Raw genomic sequence first — 13,193 nt, 5'->3', positions numbered from 1 at the left:
GAACGTCCATTGTCAGTAGTTTTGTGCGCTGGAGTTTCCAAGTCGGCTCTCACTCTGAGACGCTTTTCAACTCAAGTGGAACTCAGGCCTCCTGTATGCTTTTCAGCCCATAGCACTCCTGCCCAGAGTTCATCAAGAAGATCAGGAACAATTGGGCCGAAGTCATCCTTGTGGCCCCGGACTGGGCATGAAGAGTCTGGTATCCCGAGCTACTGAGCATGTCCTTCAATCCTCAGATCAGACTGCCCCTTCAAGAGGATCTTCTGTCACAGCAGCATGGGCGGGTTCTTCACTCAAACCTGTCCACTCTCCGCCTTCTTGCGAGGAGATTGAGCACCGGCAGTCAACAGCTTTTGACCTTCCTTCAGAAGTCTGTAACATAATCTTGGCAGCTAGGCATCCCCCCCACCAAGACAGTACACGCCTGGCGTTGGAAGAAATTTGTGATTTGGTGTGTATAAAAATCTCTTGATCCGCTTTCTGCCCCTCTCTCTGAGGTTTTACTTTTTATTCTTTCCCTTTCCCAGCAGGTCTCTGCCTTGGATACTCTTAACGGCTATTCATCTGCATTTCTGCTTTCTTGAGGTTGTCTGATGAAGCATCCTTGTTTAATTCTCCTATTGTACATAGGTTCCTCAAAGCTCTTACTCATCTCTTTCCTCCCTCTCCATTCGTTATGCCCCAGTGGGATCTTAATTTGGTACTTACATTTTTGGTGTGTGATCCATTCGAGCCTCTTCACAATTGTCCCCTCAGGCTTCTAACTCTGAAAACAACCTTCCTTGTAGCAATTACATCTGTCCACTGAGTGACTGAGCTGTAGGCCTTACCTAAGGCACCCTACCTATCTATATTTTCTGACAAAGTGGAGCTTCGCACGAGGACCTTTTTTTCTGCCAAAAGTGGTCGCATCCTTTTATGTAGGCTGATTTATCACCCGGCCTATGTGAGTAGGCACTAGAACACTCTGTGTGTTGATTTTTTTGTTATTGGTCAATACCGTAATCCCACTCATCATTCTGGGACAGTTATGTCTTATGATAAACAGAACTTGGTACGTTACAAGGTAAGCAACGTTTTTCTGTGATCCAGTAATGCTTCTGCCGCGCAACCATGTTGTGGGTGGCATATCTGAGCCTGCATTCATACTTTCGGGGCATTCTTCCTCCTGATCTCCTCTGTCCTTCTGGAGCACCTAATTATTACCCATTAGTGATGTGTGGTGAACTTTAAGAAAAACACTGACTAAAATGTAGAATTTGTATGAAAAACTATTGTATTGCGTTGTATGTCAAGAAAGATCAAGGAATGCAGTGGTGGTGAGGCAGCAGTTGTTTCCTCCATCTATCTGCTCCAATCAAATTCCTACACCTCATACACTCTCAAATCTGGGATTATATCTGATTTGCACACTTTTTACTGGCTGCACACAGATTTAATATTGGAATATATATTTTTTCCATCTTTTTGTTCCCTTTCCCATTACTTCTTTAGTTCGTTTTTGTTTGCCCATTCTTCTAAGTTTTATCTTTTCCTCTGTATTCCTTTTACTTACTTTAATGCAGACTATTATGTTCTTTGGTCAGAATGGTTGTAAGCTATGGTAATTGTTTCTGCTTGCAGGATCCCTTTTGTTAGAACATGCAGCCTGGGAAAGGTCATCTAATACAGACATTTACAGCGCTCAGAGGTAAGCAGTGTTTTCTTCCTCATCTTACTATGGATGTATGTACACAGAGCATACAGACAGGATCATCAAAAAGCACAGGAAACTACCACAGTGTTATGACAGTAGCAACCAGCCCTGTTTAATGAGTGTAGCAGGAACCCTGAGCCCATGTTTTAAATTAAAATAACACTTCATGCACAGTTATCAAATCCCCATCCCCTGATATTTTATGACCAGAACCCTTCCTGCATTACGAAATAAAAAATGACTTTTATCTGTGGTAACAGACCACAGGATTCATCTTTGTGTGTACATTAGTCTACTGCTACTATGGGATCCTCAACCAAGACACATTTTTTTAAAGTTCTCCAGCACTAGTGGAAAGCATCTCTAAGCACGTTAGTCATTGAGAACCAAGGCATTACTACCCTGTGCGATATGACCGACCAGCAATGGTTCTTTAATTATCACTTGCATGGACCAAGCACTCCTGTTGAGGGAGCTCATAGAAGGAAAAGGTCTCCAGCAGTAAAGATTTGTGTTCTACCTTGGCATGCTTTGGGATGTGTTTGTCCAGCTAGTAGCCCTCTTCCCATCAGCAACTAGCTAGTTCAACAGCACTGATTGGAGACTCACAAAAGGATTCAAAGGTTCTGCACTTCTGAAATCCCCCCAAATTTTTGTTTTAATGACTATTAGCAGATGTCTGAGATAACATTAATTGAGTTCTTCAATCTTGGGCTGTACAGTAGATTTATCTGTCCTTGATGCTTTAGTTCTTAATTTCCACTCCTGCTGGTGCTGACGTTTACAGCCTTTGTCACTTTCTTAGCTCCAGTCACTCCCCACACTCTTCTCAGGGCCAACCTCCTGTCCCACAAATTTTCAATTTTTCAATGTGTAAGACCATTTACTCTTCTAGTCTAGTACTGAAGTGCCAACACCTTAATCTACTTTTGCTGCTATCCCCCTGTAGGGCCCCCTTTGCTGTCTATTGCTGCCTGTTACATAATAATACCTGACATGTAGAAGTAATTTGTCCCTGCTCAGAATTTTGACAGCTTCCAGGGGTGTTTCGTGCTCGCAGTGTCTCATCCCTCACTTTTATTAGGCAGGAGGTAGCCTCAGCAGTTACTAATAGAGGTCTTTACAAGAGATGAAGGGGTGGAGCAGGAGGAACTTGTCCTGTGACTAGCACTTGCAGGAGGACGTAGACATGAGCCTCTGGTGGCTCCTTAGTCGCACTGATCTGGAGAGACTTAACCTGATAAGATATTCTCAGAGTAGACGCCTTGCTCTACCTCATGATGCTATGTGGCTGGGACTCCTATGCCAAGAAAAGAAAGGGAGTTGTACTCTAGACCACAATGCAGCTGAGTTTCCAAAGCGCTGAAAAGTTTGTTCTCATAGGAGTGATTGCTTCATCTCTGGACAGTGCCAACTGGATCCAGATTTTATTTTTGCCGTAGAAAGAAACGGTTGTGCATTGCAATACTTTCCCCTTTCCTGTAGGTTCTTGCAACTAAAGTGTGTGTACTTTACATCTTTGTTTGGAAGCACTAAATAGGAAGCATCAATACTGCACTGGGGTTTGCAAAGTTTGGTGCTGTGCTCAGTGTCTGAACTCTTGCAGTTACCTGTGGATTCTTTCAGTTCAAAACAAAAGTAGATTTCTGTATGAGAGAACTGTTCTTTAGATAGCTTGTCTTGACTGTAGTATGCAGTGAGCGTAACTGGATCTTTTGGTTGTTTACCATATAGGATAACCCAGTATTTGAACAGATCAGCTATTGCAAAGTGTGGCAAAACTTAGTTTGAAGCAAAGCCTTTGTGCATAGACTACCCCATCAAGAAAAGGCTTGTGCTATAGTTTGAAAAAAGCAAAAAGCTTAAGAAATAAGGGACTCTTGGTTGTAGCGTTCCCATGATTTGGAAAAACATGGTCAACAGGCTATAATCTACCTTGATTGATGGACGGGAAAAGAAGTGTTAACTAGTGAGGATGTGTTCTTGCATATTAATGCCAGTAATTTCTTTGGGGGACAGCAATAGCTTTGAGGACCAGCTTCTTATCCCACTTATAGATGGCATAGTCACCATGTCATGTGAGTATGAGAGAACTTGGGCTAGTAGTAGGATACCTTCAGGAATGTCATAGCCCAGATTAGTGGTAAAAGTAATAACCCAGGTCAAAAAGGAAGATCATCCTGGAGTCATTCGGGAGTCATCTGATCACTTCAGCTGGGCCATTCATGTAATTATCTGGGGAAGTCACCACAGGTCTTCCTGAAGTATGTGTATAGGGCAACATATTTAAATGAGATGACTCTAAAGTCATCAGAGAAATTACTCCATGATTAGTTCCTGATTACTTCAGTGGAAAACATGTGATGATCTTTAACTACTACAGGATGATCCCAGGATGATTTGGGGATTAAGCTGTATTACACTAGGATGGATTCCTGATTACTTCAGTGGAAAACCAGTGATGATCCTTTACTACTGTGGGATGATCCCATGATGATTTCAGGATTAGGTTGCAATACTCCAGGATGATCTTATGAGTATTTCAAGATGGGCCTGTATTACTACAGAATGATCTTGAGATGAGTGCAGAATGAGGCTCCACTACTCAAGGATAATCCCAGGATACCTTTAGTATGGGGACTGTACTAATCAATGAGGATTTGAGGATGTATTACCCTACGATTGGTTCTAACTGCATTACTGTACTGCAATTTCGGTAGGGGGTATGTATTATATTATTCTAGGATGATCTTGAGTAGTAATGGATACATCTTGTTGGACATAACCAGGAAGTTAAGAAATCCACAGTTTTATTAGTTTGTTGGAAGAGCAGATTACCGCTATAAAAAACAAACACTGGCAAAGCCAATAGGTGTCACATTTGCAACCAAACGGGCTTGACAATGTTTTTTTGCCAATGGTCTGCAGTACTGGGAACAATAGAAAAAGAGTGAAATGATGAGCGTGCCAATGCCGTGTGTGCAAATCATAATACGGTGGCCAAGAAGGATGACATATGCATGCTTGCATCATCATGCATACATACACGTCGATACTGCATGAAACGGGCCACTGTTTTATTTATTGTTTTGTGTACAGTTGCAAGATGAGAACTCCACTTGGAGGGAAGGTAAATATCAAAATATGTAGTAAAAAGCTGTTGAAAACAGAGCGGGCCAGCCAGCAAATAGGAGCTGCTAGACCGTAAAAAAAAGTGAAAATATTTTGTTCGATGGCATCTGTCGCTGTAGATACGCATGTTTTGCAATAGCTCGCCATCTGGTGTTGGGCCGGAGTGTTACAAGTTTTTTTTCTTCGAAGAAGTCTTTCGAGTCACGGGACCGAGTGACTCCTCCTTTTGTGTCCATTGCGCATGGGCGTCGACTCTATCCTCGATTGTTTTTTTTCCGCCATCGGGTTCGGACGTGTTCCTGTCGCTCCGAGTTTCGGAACGGAAAGATAGCTAAATTCGGAAGATTTTCGTCGGTATTGTTGCTTCGGGATCGGCGTAGTTAGATTCAACACCGCATCGAAGATCGAAGAGCTCCGGTGCCCTTCGGGGTAGTTTTTCGATCCCCCGTCGGGGCCTGGTCGGCCCGACCGCGTGCTGAAGAACGCCGATGGAACGGACCCCGTTCCGTTTCTGTCCCAAATGCCACAACAAGTACCCCTATACAGACCAACACTTGGTCTGTAACCTGTGCCTGTCACCTGAGCACAGTGAAGACACCTGCGAGGCCTGTCGTGCGTTCCGGTCCCGAAAAACACTCCGAGACGTCGAGCCAGAAGACTTCAAATGGCGTCCGCGCCGACAGCCCACCGAGAGTTCGAGGAACAAGAAGAGGAAGGTACCTTCTCGATCCACGAATCGGACTCCGAGGAATTCGATGACCCACAAACCGTGAGTAAGACGTCGAAAACAACACATAAGAAGATTGACAAGGCCCAGGGGACGCCACTGCCACCAGGCCATGGCTCGACCCATAAATTCGGTGACCGACCGTCGGCACCGAAAAAGGCCCAAACAGTGCCGAGACAGTCCGACTCCGGTCGAGACACCGGTACGCAGCCTTCTCGGGACCGAGAAAGTGCTGGAGACAAGCATCGACACCGAGATAGCGGTGTAGACACGGCTCGACGCCGAGACAGCGGCACCGACGAAGATCGACGCCGAGAGGTTTCGGCCCCGAAAAAAAGAAAAGTCAGCTCGGAGCCGAAAAAAGATGCAGACAGGGTTTCGGTGCCAAAACAACCTGCAACCGACCCAGTTTCAGGCTCTTATACAGAGGAGCATTCACTAACCTCCCAAATGCGAAAGCATAGGTTCGAGGAAGAGCTGCAATCTACCGATGTAGACCATACGCAAAAGCGTATCTTCATACAGGAGGGAACAGGGAAAATAAGCACCCTTCCCCCTATTAGAAGAAAGAGAAGACTGGAGTTCCAAACTGAACAAACACCACAAACAAAGGTGGTGAAAAAGGTTACTCCACCACCCTCTCCTCCACCTGTAATTCACGTCTCACCAGCACAAACTCCATCACATTCCCCAGCTCACACCACCATGAGCCAGGGTGACCAGGATCAGGACGCATGGGACTTATACGACGCCCCAGTGTCAGATAACAGCCCGGAGGCATACCCTACGAAGCCATCTCCACCAGAAGACAGCACTGCGTATTCTCAAGTGGTGGCTAGAGCAGCACAATTTCACAATGTAAGCCTCCACTCAGAACAGGTCGAGGATGACTTTTTATTCAACACCCTCTCCTCCACCCACAGCTCCTACCAAAGCCTGCCTATGCTCCCTGGTATGCTCCGGCACGCAAAATAAATTTTTAAGGAGCCGGTCAAAAGTAGGGCAATCACACCAAGAGTGGGGAAAAAAGTATAAGGCGCCCCCTACAGACCCTGTTTTCATCACTGCACAGCTGCCACCAGATTCCGTCGTTGTAGGAGCAGCTAGGAAAAGGGCCAACTCCCACACATCTGGGGATGCACCACCCCCGGATAAGGAAAGCCGCAAGTTCGACGCAGCTGGAAAGAGAGTCGCAGCACAGGCTGCAAACCAGTGGCGCATCGCCAACTCTCAAGCACTACTTGCGCGCTATGACAGAGCCCATTGGGATGAGATGCAACACCTCATTGAACATCTACCCAAAGACCTACAAAAAAGGGCAAAGCAAGTGGTTGAGGAAGGTCAAAACATTTCAAACAACCAGATACGCTCCTCCATGGACGCAGCAGACACAGCTGCAAGGACAATTAATACATCCGTGACCATCAGAAGGCATGCATGGCTACGAACGTCTGGGTTTAAACCAGAGATACAGCAGGCAGTTCTCAATATGCCTTTCAATGAAAAAGAACTGTTCGGTCCAGAAGTGGACACAGCGATAGAAAAACTTAAAAAGGACACGGACACTGCTAAAGCAATGGGCGCACTCTACTCCCCGCAGAGCAGAGGAAACTACGGCACCTTCCGCAAGACACCCTTTAGAGGGGGGTTTCGGGGTCAGGCCACACAAGCCAGCACCTCACAGGCAACACCGTCCAGTTACCAGGGACAGTACAGGGGAGGCTTTCGGGGCCAATACAGAGGAGGGCAATTCCCTAGGAATAGGGGAAAATTTCAAAGCCCCAAAACCCCTGCAACTAAGCAGTGACTCACATGTCACTCATCCCCTCCACACAACACCAGTGGGGGGAAGAATAGGTCATTATTACAAAGCATGGCAGGAAATCACTACAGACACTTGGGTTCTAGCAATTATCCAACATGGTTATTGCATAGAATTTCTACAATTCCCTCCAAACATACCACCAAGAGCACAAAATTTATCACAACATCATTCCGAGCTCCTGGAGACAGAAGTTCAAGCACTATTGCAAAAGAATGCAATCGAATTAGTACCAAACACACAAATAAACACAGGAGTTTATTCACTGTACTTCTTAATACCAAAGAAGGACAAGACGCTAAGACCAATCCTAGACCTCAGGATAGTAAACACATACATCAAATCAGACCACTTTCACATGGTCACACTACAAGAAGTGCTACCATTGCTCAAACTACACGACTACATGACAACCTTAGACCTCAAAGACGCGTATTTCCATATACCAATACATCCATCGCACAGGAAATACCTAAGGTTTGTATTCAAAGGAATACATTACCAATTCAAAGTATTGCCTTTCGGTTTAACAACAGCACCAAGAGTCTTTACAAAATGTCTAGCAGTAGTCGCTGCACACATCAGAAGGCAGCAAATACATGTATTCCCGTATCTAGACGACTGGCTAATCAAGACCCATTCGTTATCAAAGTGCTCACACCACACAAATCAAATCATACAAACCCTCTACAAACTGGGGTTCACCGTCAACTTCGCAAAATCAAACATCCTGCCGTGCAAAGTACAACAGTACCTAGGAGCCATAATAAACACAACAAAAGGAGTAGCCACTCCAAGTCCACAAAGAATTCAAAACTTCAACAACATCATACAACGCATGTATCCAACACAAAAGATACAAGCAAAGATGATATTACAACTCCTAGGCATGATGTCTTCATGCATAGCCATTGTCCCGAACGCAAGACTGCACATGAGGCCCTTACAACAGTGCCTAGCATCACAATGGTCACAAGCACAGGGTCACCTTCTAGATCTGGTGTTAATAGACCGCCAACTTACCTCTCGCTTCTATGGTGGGACAATATAAATTTAAACAAAGGGCGGCCTTTCCAAGACCCAGTGCCACAATACGTAATAACAACAGATGCTTCCATGACAGGGTGGGGAGCACACCTCGATCAACACAGCATACAATTTCGTCAAAACAGACAACATGACAACAATGTACTATCTAAACAAGCAAGGGGGAACACACTCAACGCAGTTGAGCCGGTTGGCACAAAAGATATGGCATTGGGCAATTCACAACCAAATTCGCCTAATAGCACAGTTTATCCCAGGGATTCAGAATCAACTCGCAGACAATCTCTCTCGAGATCACCAACAGGTCCACGAATGGGAAATTCACCCCCAAACTCTGAACACTTACTTCAAGATCTGGGGAACACCTCAGATAGACTTGTTTGCGACAAAAGAAAACGCAAAATGCCAAAACTTCGCACCCAGATACCCACACAGGCAGTCCCAGGGCAATGCCCTATGGATGAACTGGTCAGGGATATTTGCCTACGCTTTTCCTCCTCTCCCTCTCCTTCCTTATCTGATAAACAAACTCAGTCAAAACAAACTCAAACTCATATTAATAGCACCAACTTGGGCAAGGCAACCCTGGTACACAACGCTGCTAGACCTATCAGTAGTACCACACATCAAACTGCCCAACAGACCGGATCTGTTAACTCAACACAACCAACAGATCAGGCACCCAGATCCAGCATCGCTGAATCTAGCAATCTGGTTTCCTGAAATCCTAGAATTCGGACACTTACAACTTACACAAGAGTGTATGGAAGTCATAAAGCAAGCCAGAAGGCCATCCACCAGGCACTGCTATGCAAGTAAATGGAAGAGGTTTGTTTGCTACTGCCATATTAATCAAATCCAACCATTACACGCAACTCCAAAAGAGGTAGTGGGTTACTTGCTTCACTTACAAAAATCTAACCTAGCTTTCTCTTCCATTAAAATACACCTTGCAGCAATATCTGCATACCTGCAGATTACCTATTCAACTTCCCTTTATAGGATACCAGTCATTAAAGCATTCATGGAGGGCCTTAAAAGAATTATTCCACCAAGAACACCACCTGTTCCTTCATGGAACCTAAATGTTGTCCTCACTAGACTTATGGGTCCACCTTTTGAACCCATGCACTCCTGCGAAATACAGTTCCTAACCTGGAAGGTTGCATTCCTCATCGCCATTACTTCCCTAAGAAGAGTAAGCGAGATTCAGGCGTTTACAATACAAGAACCTTTTATACAACTACACAAGAATAAGGTCGTCCTAAGGACTAATCCTAAATTTTTACCAAAGGTTATTTCACCGTTCCATTTAAATCAAACAGTGGAACTTCCAGTGTTCTTCCCACAGCCAGATTCCGTAGCTGAGAGGGCACTACATACATTAGATGTCAAAAGAGCACTAATGTATTACATTGACAGAACTAAAAACATCAGAAAGACTAAACAACTATTTATTGCATTCCAAAAACCTCATGCAGGAAACCCAATATCAAAACAAGGTATAGCCAGATGGATAGTTAAATGCATCCAAATCTGCTACCTTAAAGCTAAACGACAGCTGCCCATTACACCAAGGGCACACTCAACCAGAAAGAAAGGTGCTACCATGGCCTTTCTAGGAAACATCCCAATGCAAGAAATATGTAAGGCAGCCACATGGTCTACGCCTCACACATTCACCAAGCACTACTGTGTAGACGTGTTATCCGCACAACAAGCCACAGTAGGGCAAGCCGTATTAAAAACATTGTTTCAGACTACTTCCACTCCTACAGGCTGAGCCACCGCTTTTGGGGAGATAACTGCTTACTAGTCTATGCAAAACATGCGTATCTACAGCGACAGATGCCATCGAACTGAAAATGTCACTTACCCAGTGTACATCTGTTCGTGGCATCAGTCGCTGTAGATTCGCATGTGCCCACCCGCCTCCCCGGGAGCCTGTAGCAGTTCGGAAGTTACCTTCAACTATTTGTATATATATCATTTCAACCTTATATAGGTACATACTTAGTCACTCCATTGCATGGGCACTATTACTACAATACATCTCCTACCTCACCCTCTGCGGGGAAAAACAATCGAGGATAGAGTCGACGCCCATGCGCAATGGACACAAAAGGAGGAGTCACTCGGTCCCGTGACTCGAAAGACTTCTTCGAAGAAAAAAGACTTGTAACACTCCGGCCCAACACCAGATGGCGAGCTATTGCAAAACATGCGAATCTACAGCGACTGATGCCACGAACAGATGTACACTGGGTAAGTGACATTTTCATTAAGGACTGTGACAGGAGGAGAGCAATGGAGGAGCGGATGATAGGAGTAGTAAATGCATATGGCCAATGGGTAGCGGGAAGAGTAGCAACAGAGGAGCTTGAGGCAGGGGAATAAATAAAAAGCAAAAACAAACAGGGATGAAAAGCAAGCATTAAATAAGCTGTGAGTAGTGGAAGAGGGGCAACATGCAGCACCTGATGAACGGCTGTAAATCAGATGAAGGGCAGTAAGTGAAGAACAGAGCAAGAAAACATGCATTCTGCTGAAGTGTTAAAGAAAACAACCATTGGCAAACCAATAGGTCTGGCCTATGCGAGAGCTATTGGCTTTGCCAGTAGGTTTTAGCCATGCTGTACATCAGCTTGGCAGCTGCTCAGCAAGGCTAAAAGTTAGTGGTGTGGAGTGAAGTGAAGTAGAGTGTCGTGGAGTAGAGTGGGGTGTTATGAAGTGGCTTCAAGAGTTCTGGGGTGGTGTAGAGATGAGTAGGTTGGAGTATCGTAGACTGGAGTGGCATAGTGTTGTGGAGTGAGTAATGTATTGTAAAGTGTAAGGGCATAGTGTGGAGTAAAGTGTTAGAATGGGGTGGCATAGAGTGTTGTGGAATGGTGCAGAGAATACTGGGGTGGTGTAGAGTGGTGTAAAGCGAAGTGAATTTTTATATACAGGAGTGGCATAGTGTCAGAGTAGAATGGCACAGTGGCCTTGAGTGGTGCAGAGTGAAGTGGTGCAGTGAAGTAGAGTGAAGTAGTGTGTTATAGAATATAGGGGGGTAAAGTGGCATGGAGTGGTTTCGAGAGAGTTGCTTAGGGTGTTGTAGAGTGGAGTAGTATCTTAGAGTGCTCTAGAGTACAGTTTAATGTAGTAGAGCATCATGGGATGGAGTGTTGTAGAGAGTAGAGTGGCCTAGAATGAAGTGGCATAAAATACAGTGGTGCAGAGTAAAGTGGTATAGAGTGCAGAGCTTTTGAGTAATGCGGTGTAGAGTACATTGGCATAGAGTGGTGCAGAGTAGAGTGAAGTGATGCAGCGTAGATTGCAGTGGTGTAGACTGCAATGAAGGGGAGCAGTGCAGGGTGGTGTGGAGTGCAGTGTTGCACAGTAGATTGTTTAAAAGTAAGATGGTGCAGGGTAAAGTGGTGTGGGATAGAGTGCAGAGATGAGTGGCATAGAGCACAGTGGTGTAGAGTTCAGTGGCAAAGAGTAGACTAGAGTGGCATAGAGTAGTGGTGTAGAATGCATTGGTGTAGAGATGAGTGGTATAGAGTAGCATAGTGTGCAGTCTTGAATACCGTTCAGTGGTGCAGAGTGGCATAGAGTGCAGTGATGTAGAGCACAATGATATAAAGTGGCATCACATGCAATGGCATAAAGCAGTGGTTCCAAACCTGTGGTCTGGGGAAAACTGTTGGTCCGCAAAGCCTCCCCGGGGGTCCTTGACTGCTTAGAAAATTAACTAATATTAACAGATTAATAAAGTGCATATAAATAAAGTGGATAAATGTACAATTCAAAAATGTTAAATGTACTGTCAATGAATTTGAAATTGGAGGCTAAAAATTAAATTAGTATCCTCACATTGATTTGCGGGAGCAGTGCATGTGCATCAAACACAACATACAATGGACGATGGGTGACTTCAATTGAATTTAGAAAAGATCCAACCTTCCTATTATTATTTTATTTGTAAATTAAATAAAATGTGTTATCATTTGTGTATGTGTTTGATGGAATGCTTGCTTATGTACTTTTTGTGTATTATTTTGCAGTTCTAATCATCGACAATGTATAGGCCTAGGTCACCGGCTTCCATTAATGACTCGGTGGGGGTTACTGAATTCCAATAATGATTCAGTGGAGTCCCCGGGTTCCAGTAATGACAAAGTGGGGGGTCCACAGAAGTCAAAAGGTTAGGAACCACTGGCATAGAGTGCTGCAGAGTACAGTGGCATAGAATGCAGTGGTGCAAAGTAGTTGGCATAGAGTGCAGTGGTTTAGAGAGCATTGGTTTTGAGTAAAGCAATGTAGAGTGCAGTGGTTTACAGTAGAGTTGGGGTAGAGTGCAGTGGCGTAGTGCAGAGTGATGCAGCATATAGAGTAGAGTGGCACAGAGTGCACAGGTGTGGCATAGAGTGCAGTGGCGTAGAGTTCAGTGGCTTAGAGTGAAGTGGCATACAGTGCAGTAGTGTAGAGTACAGTGCTGTAGAGTGTTGCTGAGTAGTAGATAGTGCTGTTCAGTGGCATACAGTGTACTGGTTGTGGGTAAAGTGGTGTAGAATATATTGGCGTAGCGTTCAGTGGTGTACAGTGCTGTAGAGTGTTGCTGAGTAGTAGATAGTGCTGTTCAGTGGCATACAGTGTACTGGTTGTGGGTAAAGTGGTGTAGAATGTATTGGCGTAGCGTTCAGTGGTGTACAGTGCAGTTGCATAGAGAGGAGTGGAATAGTGAAGAGTGGAATACAGTGGTGTAGGGTTCAGTAGCATAGAGT

At 44.7% G+C, this 13,193-nt stretch overlaps 1 protein-coding gene across 1 annotated transcript in view; it reads left to right on the top strand.

The window, feature by feature from the left end:
- Positions 1-13,193, top strand: part of LOC138266157 (acyl-CoA dehydrogenase family member 11-like) — a 449,188-nt gene that overhangs the window by 401,274 nt on the left and 34,721 nt on the right. The window contains exon 14 of the mRNA XM_069214616.1: positions 1,624-1,690. Coding sequence (XP_069070717.1) covers positions 1,624-1,690 — 67 coding nt within the window. The remainder of the gene's footprint in view (positions 1-1,623; positions 1,691-13,193) is intronic.

This window comes from Pleurodeles waltl, chromosome 11 (genome assembly GCF_031143425.1).
Source record: "Pleurodeles waltl isolate 20211129_DDA chromosome 11, aPleWal1.hap1.20221129, whole genome shotgun sequence".
NCBI lineage: Eukaryota > Metazoa > Chordata > Amphibia > Caudata > Salamandridae > Pleurodeles > Pleurodeles waltl.
The sequence above is the reverse complement of the archived record's forward strand: the minus strand, read 5'-3'. Positions and strand labels throughout refer to the sequence as shown.